Genomic DNA, 20,025 nt, shown 5'->3' on the forward strand with positions numbered 1-20,025 from the left:
TCTGTTTTGCGTTGAGGAATAGATGTAAAGAAGAATTGGAAAATAAATATATCTGGCAAAGAGGCAGGATTTACTTGTTATATTGATTAGTAATTAAAGGAAAGGAAAATAACTTTGCATGTCGTGAATCTGCATTAAGTCTCGGACTTTGGATTTCAGTAGCACACAAGCACAAATTCCCTTATTTTCCACTCATCAGTGAACAAATGTGACAGGAAAAAAAAAACCAACCACCATTTTCGTTTGCTACAGCTTTAGTTACCACAGTTCACTTGTTAAACCCTTAACTACACAGCAGTTACGATTTGTGGTATTGAGTGTCCTGGCAGAACACACCATACAGTGATTGTAAATGGAACTTTTTTCCATAGGAATAGTTCTCAAGGAAATTTTCTGTAGTGTGTACATTGTATCTATGTTATTCATTCACATGCACAAGTTCAGGTTCCCGATCCTTCCACGAAGTGCAGGTCAATGTGTAAAGTTAATTGTGCAATTAAATACATTAGTAGATCATGCATCTTAATCCCTGAGATTTGGAGTCTGGAGACTTTTCCTGTTGCAGGTTGTAGATGTTTTACTATAGCAGCTTGTCACGTTCAGCCCAGTTCTTCCTGCTGGGGAAGGGGAACAATGTAGAACTCGTTAGCTGTTAGCTCCTGGTGCACAGTGATGTATCGGGCAGCTCTCTTTGTCTGTGGGATCACAAATCTCTCTGTAAATTCACTTTTACTCATTTCCCGTTTTCCCTGTGCGGTCAGGATGCTGTTAATGAATGCCAGTGCATATGTGTAGCAGTTGTGCTCGTGTTCATCATACCTAGGAAAAACATCTCGTTAGTAAGAGTTAGCCCTAATCCCTTAATTACTGTGCATGGAGGAATATTTTACAGAGTGAAAGAAGGAAGTGCGTGCTCTCCAGGAACTATTGCCGCTTTCATGCTGATGCTTAAAAATATATTCTGTTCATCTCGAGTTGTACTTTCCATGCAACTGTGACCATTGGAAAAAAATGGCTGCAGACTTTCCAGTAATTTATTTTTTATGCTTATTTGGCTTTTACCTTGCTAACCTTTGCTCTTCCACGTATTGTTACTCTACCTTCAACCCTTCTTCCTGCAGCGGTGATGTTAATTGTGTGCCACCATGTGCACTTCCTTCAGCGTGGCATTAACTTGGACGCTTAGTTCAAATCAAATCAATTCCATCACTGATATGTTGATACAGTTGCTGTACGGTGTGCCAGTCAAACTCCTGCTGGCAATAATTTCTGCCCATTGTGCAAGGACAGAAACACTAACTGAATAGAAGAAGCAGTGATTTAAAATGTTCTTGCCTTTTTTTCTTTCTCGCCCGCTACCCTAACCTAGGAGCGCATAGCACTTCACTGTTCTTCTCACGGTCAGAGTTTCTCGGGTTCTCCCCAATGTTTCACATTGGCCACTACCCATTTCAGTAATGTATCCACTCGCTCCCCGCAGTGCTGCTTGGTCCTCTGGCCCAGTACAGCCGCACTGGACACAGACCTGCCTCTGCCTAATCCTCAGGCTTCCTCCCTAATTGCCTCATCATCCGTCATTCTCCCCCGTTCTTCCTGGCCCTGTGACTCGTTCCTTGCCTTGTACTCCTGGTACAATTTTCATTTTTGTTTGCAGACCAGCTTTGTATTTATAATGCAAAAGACTCTGTAATATACTCTCGTTACCATCTGTGTCTTCCTGTTAGCATGCCATTTTTGGGAAGCATGTCTTTGTATCCTGACAAGCAAACCTGGTATCTCTCAGTAATTTCAGATATTGGTGGCTGTGGCTGCTGTTCTTTGCTGCTATGATAGACTATCCTTCCAGTAAATGAAAAACAATCAAGAAAATTAGAATCAGGCTTGTCCTGAACCCAAAGGAGTTACAGGATTAATTTAGTGCAGTTCCTGTTCATTGAAAAAATAGAGGAGTTAATTTAACATCTCAAAAATTCTATTGTAGGTCAAATTCTTTCATCTTCTGGTATTAGGGAGATAATATGTTATCTCTGAAATTGTATAGTCCAGTGCATAATGCATTGCTAGAACCTGCTTTTGATTTGTTGTGGGTTTTATTTTATGCAAGATGATGTCTATGTTCACTCACTTAAACAGAATGATGCTCAGGCTGCTTGTCACACATGTGGTCACCGAGCAGCAGTTCCAGGATGAGTGTTTCCCTGGAGAGCAGCTCACTGACGTGGCAGCGCGCGTTTTCGCCGGGCTGTGTAACTTGTAACGCTCTCATTGGGCACTGACTGCAAGGAAAGCTACAAAGAACTGAACGTTCTCGGTGGAACATACTAGTTTAATTCAAAATATGTGGAAGTCTTTCTGTATTTAACTGTCCAAAGCAATGTTATGAGCCAGCTGGAAATGAGCCTGTTTCCCATTTCTGGTCATTGACAACAAAGAAGTCACCTGGATGTGAGATCTGGGCAAGAATCCCATCAGTGTGGTCAGCCTGTGCAAGCAAATACACCTAAAACTGTTGAAACTTGGAAGAAATAATTACAGAATTGCACCTGGACTTTCTTTCTCAGCACTGTCCTCTTAAAGGTGACGCTTCATTGAACTGTTTCACAGAAAGTTATTTTGTTGCTGGAGAAAACTTCCCTAAAATAATTTTAGAGCTTTTACATTCCAGCAGATGAGTTTGTTATTTAGAAATCTAAAATCTTCTCTCTGTTCAGCACGGCCCGTACATTTCAAGACAGCCTGACAGCGTTGCTCAGACTGGTTTGTTAGAAATGTGTGTTTGAAAGGAGCGAGGCTCTGAATGAACAACAGAATAGCCCCATTTCTCATCCCAGACTAAAAACTCCTCTTGCGTCCAGCTTTTAAACTCCGTACCTGTGAGGAAGCCAGGCCTGTCCCACGGAAAACTCCTCCAGGAGCTGATCCCACTGCTGCAGCAGCCCAAACATGTGTGGCTGTACCAGCGGGACACTGATGCACTGCTCCCAGCCCGTTCCAGCTCTCTGAACGCCTTCTGCGTCGTAATTGTACACCACGCCTGCAAATAAAAGCAGCAGATTGTCAGGTGGCACTGGAGGGTCTGATCCATGGCCTTTGGTGTTGGTTTTGTTCTGTTTTCGGTGATGAAAGCTACTACTATTTTTCCATCCTGCCGTTCTTTCTTGTGCTGGCTGTACCATGGGCTTCCCATCGGTGGCCTCTGTGGCTGCAGAGTAGAAAATGCAGCACTTGCTTTTATCACAAACCTGTTCTTATTTTTACAGTGCAACTTCAGCTGCCTTCTGATGATGCAAACAACTTGAGCACAACCAGGCTTCTTTTTTAAACCCACACATGAGACAGCTTTTATATTAAAGAAACATCTCAAGCGAGGTTTTGCAGGTTGGGCCTACTGTAACAGAACCTGATACAATGTGGGGATTTTTCTTTTTAACGAGGGGTATATTTTAGAATTAGCAAAAATTGTGCTTCAGTCAAAACTTCCTGAAGCTACTTTCAAAAAGCAGGCTGTGAAGCTTTTTATTCTCTGCATCAGGAATAAAGTCACCTGTCCGTTCTATCCTGTGCAGCATGAGAGGTGCTTGGCTTCGATTTGGAGCTTTGTGTGTGCTCGCTGCTGCAAGGTGAAAGAAGTTCTCTGGAGTCAACATTTTATTTTGATCTTTATGTGATATTCTTCTCTGGGAATAGCTGAGCGCCCAGTTCTGACACCTGCGGCGTGCTGAGGAAGCAACAGCAGAGCACCAGCTCTTGGGATGCTGCAGCTGGCATCCGCAACAGGTACCGGAGGCGGCTCTGAAATACCTGTCATGCAATTTAGATTGTCACAGGTGGAGGGGACAGACCTGAGGGGGGACTCATTCATGGGGATCAATATGGAAAGGGGGAGTGTCAGGAGGATGGAGCCAGGCTCTTCTGGGGACAACCAGTGATAGGACAAGGGGTAATGGGTGCAAACTGGAACACAGGAGGCTCCACTTAAATATGAGAAGAACCTTGTTCCTGGTGAGGGTGTCAGAGCCTGGCCCAGGCTGCCCAGGGGGGTTGTGGAGTCTCCTTCTGTGCAGACATTCCAACCCGCCTGGACACCTTCCTGTGTAACCTCATCTGGGTGTTCCTGCTCCGTGGGGGGATTGCACTGGATGAGCTTTCCAGGGCCCTTCAACCCCTGACACTCTGGGATTCTGTAAACCGCGCATGCAGTCTGAATACAAGATACAGGAGATGGGCTGTAAGGAAATATGAAACACTTTTTACCATTACTGTTGGTTATTCCAACATGAAGATCAGATTTCCCGTCGTATCCTCTGAAACAGAAAGAGGGTGTTGGTGGTGGTGCAAGTGCTGACAGAACCGTCCCAATCCCGGCTGTGTCGGAGCGAAAGGCACAGGATGGAGCCACCGAGCTGGTGTCTGTGGCTGCGATGGGATGAGGAGGCGAAGCTGCACCAAAAGCACCAAAAAGGCGTTTCCCTCCCCAGAAAGGGTTTGGTCAAGACTGGCACAAGGGTCAGGTGTGCGCCCTTGGGTACCTGGCAATGGCAAAACCAGGGAGAACGTGGCACAAGTGTGATGGAGCGGCTGAGGGACCTGGGGGGTTCAGCTGGAGAACAGGAGCTGAGGGGAGACCTTCTGATCTCTGACCTGCCTGAAAGGAGCTTGGAGCCAGGGGGGTCGGGCTCTGCTCCCCAGGAACAAGCGCCAGGAGCAGAGGAAACGGCCTCAAGTTGCGCCAGGGGAGGTTGAGGTTGGATCTGGGAAACAATTTCTTCCCCACAGGGCTGTGGGGCACTGGAACAGGCTGCCCAGGGCAGGGCTGGAGTCACCAGCCCTGGAGGGTTGGACAGACGGACATGAGGTTCCCGGGGACATGGGGCAGTGCCGGGGTGGGTAACGATTGGACTCGGTGATCCTGAGCAGCTTTTCCACCCAACCGACGGTGCTGAGGCGGCGCCCCTGCCCGCGCCCCCGCAGCCCCTACCCGAGGAAGGCTCCGGCCGTGGGCCGCAGGAGGAAGGCGCGGGGCTGGCGGTGTCCGTGTCGGAAGGGGCTGGGCAGGCGCAGCGGGGCGTCGGGCAGGCCGGAGCCGCGCAGGGGGCGGCCGCAGCTGGGACAGCGCTCCGGGACCCGCCGGCTGAAGATGGCGGCGCCGCAGTGCCGGACACGCACGATGGCGGCCTCCGCCATAGCGGCGCTCCGCCCCGCCGCCGCGCTCTCTATGGTCGCACCGAGCGGCGCTCTAGCCCGGCCCCCCGCGGCTCCGTGACGGCGTTACTGCGGGGGCGGCGCTGGGCCCGGCGCTGGGCGGCAGGATGAGCACCCGGCAGATCACCTGCAGGTGGGTCCCCGGGGTGTCCCCACACGGCCCCGGAGCCACCCGGGGCCCTCTCGGGACACGGTCGCGTCGCGGGGGCCTCCCCGGGCCGGGCCTGGCGCGGCGGGGCCGGGCCGGGCCTGTGGGGCCTAGTGGGGCCTAGGCCGCGGGACCGCGTTCTTCTCAGCCCCGCCGGCTTGTGGAGCCTGGTGGGGCCCGGGCCGCGGGACCGCGTTCTCCTCAGAGCCCCGGGCGGCCGGGCTGTGGGCGCCGAGCGCGGGGCCACCTGCGCTCCCCATCGCCAGGGCCGGGCGGGAAGCGCCGCCGAGGTTCCCCCGGTCCCGAGAGGCCTCTGAGCAGCGGCGCTCTCCGCAGGTACTACATGCAAGGAGTGTGTCGGGAGGGAAACAAGTGCCTGTTCTCGCATGATTTGGCTACAAGCAAATCCTCCACCATCTGCAAGTATTACCAGAAGGGACAGTGCGCCTACGGAACGCGCTGCAGGTAAAGACCGGCTCGCCTTGGGACAGGGTTCTAAAGAACTGCACGTAATAATCGTGTGTGGTCAGCTTTAAACCCTGGGGAGTCAAAGATCAAGATGACAAAGGGAATGAAATAATATATTAAATATGAGCTTTTTCTCCCAGTACCAAAACCAGCTTATGGATCCAGTATTATAGTTTTACTCTGTCTCGGCTTCTGAAGTTATTTCAGTCTGTAGAAATTAAACTTTAGATTTCACTTATGTTTTTTATCTGGTTCTTACTTTAGTAAAGCCAATTAAATGCAGAAAACCCTTTCCGTCCCCCATGAAATAGCACTTGGCTGCACGTTTCCTTCCAGAGGATGAAGCGGCTGGAAGCAGGGCTGTGCGGGCAGCGCGTTGCGCTACTGTCCCGGGGCAGCTCACAGCCTCCTTCCTGCACATCCTAAGGCACAGTTTTGAGGACTTTCAGTTCTGTGTTAAAGCGTTTTTCTTGCACTCCCCTGGGCTTGCAGGGAAAGCTGGACAGTCCCACACCTTTTCCTGGAGTCTTCTGGTTACAACTCCTTGAGACATGCTCTAGTAAATCCTGTGCGTTAGTTAATGGCGTTACATTCCACCAGGGACGTGCCACGGGGCAGCCCGGGGCTCCTTGGTGGAAAATGCAGGTCACATATGAGAAGCTGGTGTTTGTGCCTTTGCCTGATGAGAGCAGAATCTCACACATTGCTGGGATTGCAGCAGCTTCATTGTGTTTCCTTTGCCTTGTTCATGGTACCGAACTGGGATCTGGAGATGGAACATTAGTGATTTCTGCAGCTTCCATTAGCTGCTCACGTTAATTAGCGATGTATAACGCTGCTGATGGCCGTGTTGCTCAGGGCACTGTGTCACACGCAGACTGGGCCGTAGCAATGGCTGCAAAGTGTGTTGCTGTTTTAGTCCAGCTGTGTTGCAGGAGTTTGGGGCTCTCTGCGCAGGAGCAGTTCATGCTACAGCACATCTGTGAGCGTGTACGGGCCCTGAGCATGGGAGCAGAAACAGATGTGGACACCATTTTTGTTCCCATCAAAAATATTCTACAGTGTTGAGGTACATCCAGGGCTTTACTGGACCAGTCTGTTTACTGCACCGCTTGCTCCTGCTCTGCTGCTGGGCCATATTTCTGTGCTTCACTGGATGCTTCAGGTCCTTTTCTATCCCATATGCAGACCCCACATCTTGTCCTGTGATGTGGGAGCGGAAGGTTTGAGTGTCGCTGCTTGCAGGGTGGAACCGAGATCACAAAATACCATTCATTCCTGTGCAGCGTTTGGATGTTGCTTCTCTGAGAAATGCCAGCAAACCTGTTTGTGTGAGCGGATGACAAAGGTCTAATTTAATGCACACATGAATAATGTTCTTTCAGCTATGCTCGGTGTCTGTGGAGAAGAAAATAAAGGTGTGCTTTCAGAGACCGAGAAACCTTTTAGTCTGGCTTTAGAAGAGACTGAGCAGTTCAGTCAACTTGTCAGAACCATCCTTTTAAAGAAAAAAGGTTCTAATTAGTTTTATTTCATTTGTGTCCTGCCACTGTGCCGAGTTTAGCCTTTGAGTTCTGCCTTTTTCCTGTGGCAGGTACGATCACATCAGGCACCCACCGCCGGGGGGAGCGGCCCCCGCGCCACCTCCTCTGTCCTCGGCCGCGCCGCACAGCCCCCGGCCCCCTCCCGAGCACGGCGCCCCCATCACCCACAGCAAACTGCACGAGACGGGCAAGCGGGAGAAGAAAACGCTGGTGCTGAGGGACAGAAGTGAGTGGGACGGTGCCACCTGTGTCCTCCTCAGTGCTTCGTAGGAGTCGCGTGGTTTTTCTCCTTTTAATACTCGAGTTCTGTGGACGGCTGGCAAGGTGCAGTCACACTGCCCACCCCCCGAGGCCTCATTCCTGGAAACGCTTGTGCCTGTTGGTGCCTTTTCCTGCTCGTGTCCAGCCAACTGGTTTTAGGTGTTCCCCGAAGGATGGAGTTTGTTTTGGGCGATTTTTAGGGGTGTTATTTTGTTTTGATTTTTTTGGTTAAAATATCTCTGCCCCTCAGATCACAGAACCCCAGAATGTCAGGGGTTGGAAGGGCCCTGGAAAGCTGATCCAGTGCAATCCCCCCATGGAGCAGGAACACCCAGATGAGGTTACACAGGAAGGTGTCCAGGCGGGTTGGAATGTCTGCACAGAAGGAGACTCCACAACCTCCCTCTGGCACTCTCACCATGAAGAAGTTTCTTCTCACATTTAAGTGGAACCTCCTGTGTTCCAGTTTGCACTCATTGCCCCTTGTCCTGTCACTGGTTGTCACTGAGAAGAGCCTGGCTCCATCCTCCTGGCACTGCCCCTTTCCATATTGATCCCCAGGAATGAGTCCCCCCTCAGTGTCCTCTTGTCCAGCTCCAGAGCCCCAGCTCCCTCAGCCTTTCCTCACACGGGAGATGCTCCACTCCCTGCAGCATCTTGGTGGCTGCGCTGGACTCTCTCAAGATTTTTTTGTGTGTTCTGTTCTCAACGTGAGGGCATCTGAAATGCAGAAACCTGGTGGCTTTGTGCCCGGGTGCCAGGCACATGCCGGTGGAGGTTGTGCCAGCCCTTAGGGACAGCAGGACAGAGATGTCTTCTCACGCGTGGCAGAGCAGGGGGTTCGTGCACCAAGTGGGGCAGTTGCTCTCATGTGAAATGAGGTGACTTTTTAATCCTACTTGAAACAGCAAACACCTGAAGAAACCGTGAAATTGGGCTTTTCCATAGGTAATTTGTAAAACTCCTTGTGATTTGTGAGGAAAAAGGGCTTAGAGATGAGATTTCATTAAGAAGAACACTTGAAAAAAAAACAAACCAAAACCAACCTGGTAGTTATTGGAACAAAATTATATGGAGCTTCTTGTGCAGGGTTTTGTGCAGCTTCTTGTGTGGTTCATTTTATGTTTCTGTTTCCCAAGACCTGTGCGGCTCCAATGAAGAAAAGCAGAAGCCCATTGCGACGGGCGATGTGGTCTATTGCAGCGACCAAAACGAGAATCTGGAAATGAAGCCCCACTCGTATTTGGAAGCGATTTGCAGCGGGCTGGAAGAGCCGGTCGCTGGCGGCTCCGGAGCCGAGGGAGAGCAGCTGTGTCCCTACGCTGCGGCGGGCGCCTGCCACTTCGGGGATCGCTGCCTCTACCTGCACGGTGACGTCTGCGAGATCTGCGGCTTGCAAATCCTTCACCCTTTCGACCAAGAGCAGAGGAAGGCTCACGAGATGGTAATATTGACGTGAGATCCGTGGGAGGTTTGCTTTGCTTAGGGCAAGGTTTAGTTTGTTTGCCCTAAAATCCAAAGATGTACTTTGTAGAAGAGTCTGTTGTTCCAAAGAGCTTTTGTTTAATTGTTATCTAGCTATAAAATGATTCTCAAAGTGGTCTGTTAAGGCATCTAGGGCTTAATTGGTACTGATGATGCACATGGCCTTTTATAGCAACTTCTTTTTTCCCCGTTTCGTCCTGATGGGAACCTTGCCTGCAGCCTTCTCCCGGAACACCCTAAAACCCTACCAGGAGAATGTCGTTTGTAGCTTACTTGGGGTCGCAGTGGTACGTTGTGTACAGTGTGGGAGAGGAATCGTGATCTGCCGGGGTGCTCTCAGAGGTCGCCCGGCCCCTCTGCTGCCTCGCCGCTTCACATGTCTCCTCTTGGTTGGGCTGATTTCAGGGTGTATGAGGATTTTGGAGCTAAACCTGCAGTAGAACAACTGGAGGGACTGGATGGGAAATTGGCTGTGCAGAGCTGGGCTTAAGGGGCTGCTCTTCTCTCTGCCTGGCTACCAGATTTAGGTCAGGGCTGGTCAAGTGCACAAGTTCTCAAGGCTGAGGAGGAGACAGACCAGCAGTGTTGGTGGTTACTCAATCATAAGTCTCTCTGGAGTCCAAAGTAGAATCCAAGGGGTTAAAAATGAATTGTGTGTGGTCGGCAGGTCCCTGCAGATCGCACGGCTGGTGGTAGGACCTGGTTGCCATCTGGCACCGTGTCCCATCACCGCCACTCTCAGGCACTTGGCTCCGGAGGTGTGCGCTAGGGCTCAAAATGCTGCCGCTAATGTGGAATTGGTTTGTGTCTATATTTTATTATTGTAATTCAAAGTCTTCGTTTTGCTTGTCAAGTCCTGAGAACAGTGAAAAGCGAGAGGTAAAACCACGCAGGTATAAGCACCAGCTCACCTTGTAGTGCTGTGAAATGTAAATTGGTTCTGGGTTGTCACTTCTGGGATGCTGTGATGAGAAATGCCATAGGACAGCTGGTAACAGGAGACTAAATCCTTAGCTGGGTACAGCTTAGTGTCTGGCGAACGAGCGTGGCCTTAATGCTGAGCAGAGTAACATCTGGAGTGTGGCCCCTGTTCTGGCCCCTGAATTAGCTGGTTTTCGGAGTATTTGAAACATCTCCTTCCATGACAGGCACAGAAAGGGGTGAATGCCGAGCGCTGGGGCAGCCTTGCCTCTGATTCTCCTGAAGCAGAGAACACTGAAGGGTTGAAATATGTGATTGAATTTAATGTTCTTAAAGTTAAATGATGACAATGAAGGGTAGGAACGATGCTTCTGAGGAGTGACCCTTGCTTTTCCTGCAATAGATCCTTTGCACAGACACTCGTGTTTGACAAGGGACAGCCCGATATGTGGACTGCAGTTACCAGCGATGTCTCTCCCCCGACAGATGTGCATGGCGACGTTTGAGCACGACATGGAGAAGGCCTTTGCCTTTCAGGCCAGTCAGGACAAGGTGTGCAGCATCTGCATGGAAGTGGTGTATGAGAAACCATCGGCCTCCGAGAGGAGGTTTGGGATCCTTTCCAACTGCAACCACACGTACTGCCTGTCCTGCATCCGGCAGTGGAGATGCGCCAAGCAGTTCGAGAATCCCATCATCAAGTAAGTCGGCGTTACCAGAGTTCTCTGTGCGCTGTGTCGGTGCGATGGGCTCCCCGCTGCGCTTTGACTCGATACAGAAATAAAACTGCTGGTAGCTGTAAATGTTACCATAGCCATTCGTAAGTCTGAGCTCAGAAAATCCCAGTCCAAGTGCTGGCAAATTGCAGGACGTTGGAGCGTGGCTGTGACAACGACTGTCAGGAGCAGTAGGATCCATCGGGTCCTTTGGTTCCTTGACGTGTGGAGAGCTTGGCCCTGTGTCACTTTGCCCTCTGGTTATGCTCATGGTGGGACAAAGCGCACGCCGGGCTCTGGAGCAGTTGAGACCCTCCCGGTGACCTGTGTACAACAACAGCGGCTCCTTCCTCCCTGTGTGTGTGCTTCATTACGGGATTTTTCTCTAAGTGATGGCTGACTCAGGCTAAATGTCCCACTAATCACGCATTTACCTGTATCTGAGTAAATGCCTTTGTCTTCTAGCTGTATAAAAAATGTATTCCAAACGTGCTCTTCCTCAGATGAGAAAATTTAAAACATCCTATTAAGGCAATTTCCTTTTTTGAGCACCTGTCTGAAAACTCAGGTTACAAGCATGCTGAGGGAAAGGTGGGAAGTATTTTGTCTTCTGCCAAAGGAGACTGTTCTGCACAACTTTCATTATAAATTTAATTGAACTGTAGCTCATTAGGGTGTGACGTGTATTGGACATGAACTCCTGTTGCGCAGGTACTGAGATATTCTGCCTACAGCAGGGACTGTGAGGGAATTAAATACTAATACAAATTCTTCAAACAAGTTTTTTACATTATTCCATAATGTTGAACATACTGGTTGCTGCAAAGTTAATCTAAAGGAGGGACTTGGCTCAGTTCTGTTGCTTGCTGGGGGACAAGGTGTTTGACTGGACGTACGAGGAGGGGGTAATAGAGCCCTTCCGAGGCTTGTCGAGGGGCCAGACACGGCGTATTTGACTCTTGATCTTAGTTCCTCACGTTCCTTAGTTCCTCGTGTAGAAATCCATCTCGTAAACGCACTAAGTGAAGAACCCATGGCTGCTGGTGGAGGTCACATCCCGTTTCAAAAGGCTTTGAGACCTTCCTGTGTCTTTCTTCAGCTACTTTGCCTGCTGCAGCACTCAAGTAACAGGTTTCTTTCTGGGATTAGCAGGGACAGTTTGCTTCTGCGTATTGAGGAAATACCTGTTATTTTGGCCAAGTCTAGAAACAAACACAAGGCAGTGCAAGCCCTCGCTGCCTTGAGTTGGGTTGTTTTGTAACATCTGCACGCGTCTGACGCGTCGCGGTGACGAACACCTCCCGCTCCCTCAGGAGGCGGCTGTTTCTGGCAAATGTATGGCGGAATATCGCTCTCGGGAGGTAACGGAGCGTTGCTGGTTTGTCTCCGTCCGTTCAGGTCTTGCCCGGAGTGCCGTGTGATATCCGAGTTCGTCATTCCCAGCGCGTATTGGGTGGAAGACCAGGAGAAGAAAAACGAGCTGATCGAAGCGTTTAAGCAGGGAGTTGGGTAAGTTCAGTGACCACAAACACTATTTGCATCATCCTTAAGACAAACACACTAGGACTTAATCAAAGTGCTCATTAAACTTTATATAATTACAGACCTTTCTACACAGAACCCTTAATCTCTGTCAACACTGTGATTTAGCGTTGTGACTGCCACAAAAGGGTCTGTCACGTAATTACAGATCAGGAATTATTCAAACTCAATGTGCTCTGAAGCGTTGGAGTTGTTTCAGTTCACTTGCCTAAACTGGCGTCATGGGTTTTCTGGTGATCCCTCGGACATACTCACCTGGAAGGTCGTCAGTTACTGAGAACTGGTAGGGAAGGAAAATGTAATAGTCCTTTGAAAGATGGAATAAAAAATTCACGGGGCTTTTGTAATGTCTGCTGGAAGTACGTGCACCAGCCTTTAAACAAGCCTTTGGACAACAAACAAAAACCCCGGGCCTTGCCTAGATCTGCGCAGAGCTGTTGCTATGAGCTTCCCAGCTGCCTCAAAAGCTGTTGGGCTCTCAAGTCCTGTTACACCACGGCAGAATTGCCGCGAGCAGCACTGTGGCGTTAGATGTTTGATCCAGCATCTCGTCTTACCGTACAGTCAGGGAAAATACTTGAATAAAATGAGTCACTTTAAAATGAGATTCTTGCAATATGGTTTGTTTTTAATACCCTATTGCTGTCGTGGTTTTTGATTTTAGTTCCTAAGGGCTCTGAACTGGGGGGAGTAAATTGGGCAGTTTTTAAATGGAGTGAGATCAGCTCGGGTGTTACAAACAGGTGTCAGCGCCAGGAGCTGTTGTGTACAGGAGAATCCGAAACGAGCTTTGTTTCAGTGCTCAGCTAACAGCAATACACTATGTTGGAGACAGTTTTTGTGCCACGGAGGCTTTTGTGAGTAGATCTCTTGGCAGTCAGGTTAACTTGGGGATTTAGCGTTGTATGGAATGACAACAAGCTCATAAAGGGGATGCTGAATTAAGAGCAGGGGGTCACGCCAGCACAAATCCATTGTGATTTATATGCCAGCACAGGATGAGATAAGTCAGACCCAGAAACGTGGAATTTGTGTTCCCAACCAAGACAAATCCATTCTGCTTTTAGTGCACTGCCTGGCTGGGGGGGTCTGGGCTTCATTGGTGGGTTTTGTTATTGTTTTTGAACTTTCTTCTCCATGTAGTTGCTATTTGCCAGAATGGAGATCTGGAAGATGTCTTAGAAATCAGTGCACGTAAAGTTCCCAAGTTCAGCTGCGTTTTCTCTGCAGTTTCCTCTGCAGATGTTTTTCATTGTAGAACAATCCATTGACCCCCGCCCTGGGTACTGGGGGTACCAGTAACACCCCCCCTGGGTGCTGCTGCACAACCTTTGTGAGGAACACAGTTATAGAAACTTGCAGGGCAGCTACAGCGGCTTGGTTCAACACCAGGGCTGAGGGGAACTTAAATTAAGAAATGACTGTCATAGATTTCCAAAAGAGACGATGAGAAGAACTGGTTTGTAATACTGAAGTGGTAGAAAATACAGGGGAGGAATGCCAGAAAAATAGCAAGAGATGTGGCCACTTGATGAAGATGCGCATTCTCTGAACATCCTTTGCTTTTCAAGTCTTAGGATGTTTTCAAGGTCTTTTTTTTATGATGCTGGTTTTTTTATATCTTTGTTCATTTTTAATACTCTTTCCCATGTATGTTGATTGCTGTCGGGTGGGGAACAGCCCAAACCTCTGGGTGTGTTTGCTACCAGGAGCAAGTACTTTGCGTCGCTAAGGCTGAGCTGATGAGCTGATGAGCTGATGGCTGCGTGCTGCCTGCTCGCTGCTGCAGTAACGCTCTCTCCTCTCCTTACACCAGGAAGAAACCCTGCAAGTACTTTGAGCAAGGGAAAGGAACTTGCCCGTTTGGCGGAAAGTGTCTTTACCTTCACGCGTATCCAGACGGGACGCGAGCGGAACCCGAAAAACCACGCAAACAGCTCAGCTCCGAGGGGACCGTGCGGGTAAGGGGCTGCTCCAGCCAAGCGTCATTAAAACGTTATAAATGGAAAGGTGTTTTGCACCCTGCACGGCCTTAAAAAAGCATATACAGCGTCCCTCAGCTTGCCTTGAGGCCAAGGTTTGTTACCGGGAGGGAGAAGGCACCTTTCATTTAATTGTAAACATTTATTACCGGTTATTTTTTCAACCAATCCTTCTCGTGGCAAATCTTCAGAGGGACTTTGCTGGTAAAGCTGTCACCGATGGTGCTGAAAACTGCTCTGGGCTGCTCGCACACAGCTGGCAGCGAGAGCCGCCAACGAAGTCAGAACCTCCCCAAACACTCGCAGGGCCGGGGCAGCTCCTGGACACCCATCGTCATGGGACAGAGGGGCTGTCACTGTGAATTTAACACCGGACGGTGCTGGGTGTTAGTGAATCCCAGCACAAACCCAGATTTTGAGTCTCAGCTTCTGCCTTGATTTTTTTTGCATCAAGAAATGAGGCTGGTAGTGGACAGTACTTGGATGGAGCGGGGACAAGTGCTGGTTCAGGCTCAGCTGGATGTTCTTCTATTGCAGTTCTTCAATTCGGTTCGCTTGTGGGACTTCATTGAAGACAGAGAAAGCAGGACTGTGGCCAGCACGGACGATGACGTTACGGAGCTTGGAGAACTGTTCATGCACCTTTCCGGGCCCGACGAGGATTCTGCCACCTCGCAATAAAGCGAACGCAAGGTGCTGCGATTTGTTTAGCGCTGCTTCTCCTTCCTGCAGCACCCTGGAACCAGTGTGCCCTGTGGTTTACTTGTGCAGTCCCGGTAAAGTTTTCGGATGGTTTTTTGTATGGCAACAAAAATACTAAAATATATTTAAAAAGTGGAATTCATTGCATGGAAACAAATCCCTTAATCCCAAGGGGCTTTTCTCCCTCTTGGACGTAACAGCTTCTGTCTTGTGAGTTGAGTGGTGGTTTAAATACAGCTCCTCTCTTACCATTTAAAGCTTAAGCTGTTAAAAATTGTTGCTAAAAATCTATTTTGGGTGCTTTTTTCACTAAATGTATATCTACAAAACCCACTGGAAATGATGGTCAGTGTAGCTTTTTCTTCCTTAAAAAGGAGCTTTAAGAACTAATACGTTTATACCTCAACCAAAGTAGTACCTGGAGGTCACAATCACGTTTGGGGAGCGGGTTCCCGTCCTTGGGTTAAAAATAATCTTGTTTTAAAATAATTACAGCGTATAGTGGCAGGAGGAGTCCCAGAGCACCTCCTGGAAAGCAAACACTACACTGATTAATAGGTTCAGGCAGAGCAGCCACAACATCCACCCCAATTAAACCCACAGTGCCAGCTGGAACCTGGAAACTGTAAGAGAGTCGTTACTGTCAGCGTTCATTGCAACAGTAATAGTTACATTTTTGTTCAGTTTAATTAGTGCAAATATATTTGACTGGAAGGGAAACGTTGATTGAGTTAATTCAAATGAGCTAAGTGATTTTCTGGTCTTATGTCAGTGATGCTACAGCTTGCACAGCAGCTCTGGTGACGCTGCCCGCAGTGTCCTGGGAGGGACAACAGCACAGGTCCAATTGCTATTAACGCAATTAACGCACATCTCTGCTGAAGTAACAGAATTACTATCATTAAATAACGTGAGTTGGAGAACACCCTTAAGATCATTGATCCAACCATAAAATCGTTACTGAATTTTACTTTTGTCAAAAACTTAGTTCATGTTTGTGTTGCAAAAGCAATTTGTGGAAGTTGAGCCAAGAAGTTAATTCTGCTAAGTCAGTTGTAGTAACTTCACGGTTAAATTCAGTCTGGCCACAACTGAAATGGTGACTGTGTGATACAGCATTAAAACACTTAAATACAAGTTTTCTCAAGCACATTCATACCATTTAAAAATAAGTAGTGGGGCAATTTATGCATGGCTGGAGGAGATGACCGTGTACCCCTGGGAGGCTGCTTAAGCACCCCAGAAAGATTCAGTGGTGAGACTGCGGGAATTATTTGTGTTGTGAAGCCTATTTAGAGACACTTGTGCAAAAGTCCTTGAGGCAGCACCCCAGGGCGCTGCTCCGCTGGGGAAACCAGCATCTGCGCCACCGTCACAACGCAAACAGCGGGAACCTTCACCTCAAACAACCTGAAACAGCACCAAGTTAGTGCCATGAGGATTATCCGCTTGGGTTGGCGTTTCTGGGTCGAAGCTGGAGCTGAGCGATGTCCCGGATGGAAACACCGTGTGTCTGTAAGGGTGAGGCCTCCCCTCCCCTCCCCTCTCCGCCCCTCTCCGCCGGCTCCTCCAGCCCAGCGTGCCCGTCTGGCTCCCGTGAAGTCGGCACTGGCACCAGGGTCTCGGCAGCTGCTGTTCAGAACTGCCACCTGACAGCACCAGGGAAGCCTTAACCCAGGAAGTCATTAGTGTAATTCTTCAGCGCTAATTACAAAGGTGAAGGAAAATACCATAGCGCAAGGAGAGGTGGAGAACTTGCTGTAAAGTGAAGGTTCACCAGCTCTTTGCATCCCCAAACCCCCGGACAGCCCTTGGCCTCCCCCTGAAGCTTGTTTCTAGCTGCTCTTGCACATTTTTTGCAGAGAGAAATATTTTTAGTAATAAAATATACCCAAAAAAGTCGATGGAGAGGATGTTCTTTACCTTAAACAAGACATTCCTGATTTACTTTGCCCCAAGAAGTTCTAAACCAGGCAACAATAGCCTGAAATAAAAAAATCCCTCACTTTTCAAAGCTCTCCAGGGACAACAGAAAGAGGAGTTTGAATTTAAGGGCAGTATGACTTAGAAACTTCAATACTTCACTTAGAAGCTTTCATCTATTTTGACATCAAATGCTGGTCAAAATAAGCCTATTTATCAACAATATTTTAATTTTTTCAAGTGACACATGGTCAGTTTTAAAAAATGAAGCATTAAGAGTTTCTTTTAGGAAATCAGAGCTAAAGCACTTGACCATTTCTCTTTTGTTCTTCCTTTCTTCAACTGTTTCTTATTGAAATGAAGGTAAAATGAGAGATAAATGACGTACCCTGACACACAAGGACAGAATCCCAGGCTCTGGCTCCAGGAGTGGAACCTTGGCTTCCATCCTTGCCCTGAGGATCATATTTAAACAGAAGGACACTGGAGAAACTGATTCTTCGATTAAATCTATTAATCAGTCACCTGTATTTGTCACCCGTGGAGTTCAGCCCAGACAAAACACTCCTACCTAAGGAAACAGGTTCGCAGAAGATAAAACACCGAGATGGTTCAGTTAAATACCTTGATGGTCTATCAGTAGATGCTGCTGAACAATCACTACTGTAAAATAAACATATTGTAAAGAATGTGATGGGGAACCTCTGGGTTATCATATCAAGTGTGTTTTTACTTGAGCTGCTATTATCTATCCCGGTGATGTTTTAAAATCTATTCAGAATGTCATTTTCTGAGTTTTTCAAATCCAGATGTACATGTTAGAAAAATGGATGACTGCATTAAATGATGACATTGAATCTTACACCTAAAATTTAATTTATTTTATTAAAATAAGATAATCAGAGGAACCTTGGCTTACAATAAATGCATTTTCTCAGGAGCAATAAAAACAAAATTAAAACCCAAATCAGCAAGAAAAACTGTATACACTCAGTTTCCTCTGGCTAGTGCATCTCGGACGACAGCTTCCGGTGGGACGAAGACTCCGCTCGTTCTTGCACAAGTATCCGGATCGCGTTCACTCGCCTCGGCCCCAGGAGCCCGTGGTTCGCAGCTCCCGCCGCTCTGGGCTGCAAGGAACAAGTCACTAGTACCAAAATAAGCTGCTGAAGTTACTGCGGGTGCCCGTAGCGAGCCTGGCGTAGCCTCCTTCTCCGAGCAGTACAGCTCCAAACCCATTCCTTTCTTTTGCAAGAGTTTTTCTTCTATGTGCAAAACTATTGCAAAACTATTTTGTGTTGAATTAGCATTTTAACTTATTTCATTGGCTTGATGAAAGCTCTTAGGCAGGAGCTGATTTCCAGAAAGTTGGTTTTTGTTTGTTTTTCCTCTTCCCTCAGCCGTGTTTGCGGTTCCCCACGTCAGGGCAAACTCTCCCACAACCATCATCTTGCCTTGACCACCCAGGCAAGTAAAAATCACCAATTCATCGCCAGATTCCAATCCAGAAACGCTGCCGAAGAACCATCCATCGCTTCTGTGTATGGGGAAAAATAAGGCTCAAGTGCATCTATTAAAAAAATAGTAATAGATCTCTTGAATGACGGTCTGTTAACTACCCCAGTAAAAGAGATGGTAGAAAAAGGCAAGGTGGAGCTGTGGCCCTGCAGGAGGAGAACTGCAGGGATCCTTAGCAGCTTGTTGTTCAGCATGGGCCGCAGCTGATCTGCGGGCACTGATCCTGGACACGGAGGCATCACACGAACAACCTCTGTCCTGCTGCTCCTTCCCCGTCGCTGGTGAGAACAAGGGAAGGGAGCGCCAGCCTAAAACACGGGCAGTCTCGTGGACGTTAACGTGCAGGAGTTGATGTCCTCTGTGTGGGCGGCGCGGTGCAGGGAGGGCTCCGAAGCACTCCGGTTGATTTTGGGTAAAGAATGTTGCAACAGTTCAATGGACGACAGTATCTGAGGGAAACGCACAAAGGGAAAAGGTGGCTCGTTAGAGCTGCTTGTCTTTTTCAGTCTTAAACCTTCATTTATTCTGACATAGAATCCCAGAATGTCAGGGGTTGGAAGGGCCCTGGAAAGCTGATCCAGTGCAATCCCCCCATGGAGCAGGAACACCCAGATGAGGTTACACAGGAAGGTGTCCAGGCGGGTTGGAATGTCTGCACAGAAGGAGACTCCACAACCCCCTGGGCAGCCTGGGCCAGGCTCTGCCACCCTCACCCCCAACAAGTTTCTTCTCACATTTAAGTGGAACCTCCTGTGTTCCAGTTTGCACCCGTTGCCCCTTGTCCTGTCCCTGGTTGTCACCAGAAGAGCCTGGCTCCATCCTCCTGACACTCCTCCTTTCCATATTGATCCCCATGAATGAGTCCCCCCTTAGTCTCCTCTTGTCCAGCTCCAGAGCCCCAGCTCCCTCAGCCTTTCCTCACACGGGAGATGCTCCACTCCCTGCAGCATCTTGGTGGCTGCGCTGGACTCTCTCCAGCAGTTCCCTGTCCTGCTGGAACTGAGGGGCCACAGCTGGACACAATATTCCAGGTGTGGTCTCCCCAGGGCAGAGCAGAGGGGCAGGAGAACCTCTCTGACCTACTGACCACCCCCTTCTAACCCACCCCAGGTACCATTGGCTTCCTGGCCACAAGGGCCCAGTGCTGGCTCATGGTCACCCTGCTGTCCCCAGGACCCCCAGGTCCCTTTCCCCTACGCTGCTCTCTAATAGGTCATTCCCCAACTTACACTGGAACCTGCGGTTGTTCCTGCCCAGATTCAAGACTGTACACTTGCTCTTAAAAGCACTGAAGTACCGTTTGGAGGCTCTGAGAATAGCGCTCCAGAATACGCCAGGCAGTGCCACTGCTATAGGAGTCCAAGTTCCAGGGGATGGGGAGATACTTGTCCTCAGCTCGCAATGAATTAACAAACATCTACGCAATTCTCCAACAGAGTAACCCAGCAAGAATTACATCTTCTAACAGTCTGTTTAGAAGCCATTTAGAAAACCTTCTAAACAAAAGAAGTTGTACTTGATTCTAACTGCAAGAAGTTATTTTTCCGAAAGCTACTGATATTTAATTCCAGCTATTTAGTGAATCCAAAAAAGCACTTTCACCATCCTCAAAG

The 20,025-nt window shown here is 48.7% G+C and overlaps 3 protein-coding genes across 8 annotated transcripts in view; 1 reads left to right on the plus strand and 2 right to left on the minus strand.

Annotated features, from left to right (window-relative positions):
• On the minus strand, window positions 1-5,290 carry MKRN2OS (MKRN2 opposite strand). Its single transcript, XM_080350387.1, has 4 exons — window positions 4,979-5,290; window positions 4,255-4,304; window positions 2,872-3,034; window positions 1-819 (listed from the first exon to the last, which is right to left on the minus strand). Exons 1-4 carry the CDS (start codon window positions 5,182-5,184, stop codon window positions 600-602), a joined length of 639 nt encoding a protein of 212 aa, XP_080206513.1. The 5' UTR covers window positions 5,185-5,290; the 3' UTR covers window positions 1-599.
• MKRN2 (makorin ring finger protein 2) overlaps window positions 5,255-20,025 on the plus strand; it is a 23,354-nt gene continuing 8,583 nt past the window's right edge. The window contains exons 1-9 of one of the 3 annotated variants that reach the window (XM_080350385.1): window positions 5,255-5,335; window positions 5,687-5,815; window positions 7,413-7,588; window positions 8,763-9,067; window positions 10,516-10,730; window positions 12,144-12,254; window positions 14,104-14,248; window positions 14,807-14,962; window positions 17,258-17,646. In XM_080350385.1, coding sequence (XP_080206511.1) covers window positions 5,310-5,335; window positions 5,687-5,815; window positions 7,413-7,588; window positions 8,763-9,067; window positions 10,516-10,730; window positions 12,144-12,254; window positions 14,104-14,248; window positions 14,807-14,950 — 1,251 coding nt within the window. In that variant the 5' untranslated portion in view covers window positions 5,255-5,309 and the 3' untranslated portion in view covers window positions 14,951-14,962; window positions 17,258-17,646. Of the gene's footprint in view, window positions 5,336-5,686; window positions 5,816-7,412; window positions 7,589-8,762; window positions 9,068-10,515; window positions 10,731-12,143; window positions 12,255-14,103; window positions 14,249-14,806; window positions 15,110-17,257; window positions 17,647-20,025 lie in introns of those variants that run through there. The other 2 variants (XM_080350386.1, XM_080350384.1) reach the window with 2 other exon arrangements.
• The window catches only part of RAF1 (Raf-1 proto-oncogene, serine/threonine kinase), a 45,911-nt gene continuing 43,646 nt past the window's right edge, over window positions 17,761-20,025 (minus strand). For all 4 annotated transcript variants that reach the window (XM_080350379.1, XM_080350380.1, XM_080350378.1 and 1 more), the window contains one exon: window positions 17,761-18,861. In XM_080350379.1, the coding sequence (XP_080206505.1) occupies window positions 18,721-18,861 (141 nt within the window). In that variant the 3' untranslated portion in view covers window positions 17,761-18,720. The remainder of the gene's footprint in view (window positions 18,862-20,025) is intronic.

The sequence above is a fragment of the Nesoenas mayeri genome (assembly GCF_963082525.1).
Source record: "Nesoenas mayeri genome assembly, chromosome: 10".
Lineage (NCBI taxonomy): Eukaryota > Metazoa > Chordata > Aves > Columbiformes > Columbidae > Nesoenas > Nesoenas mayeri.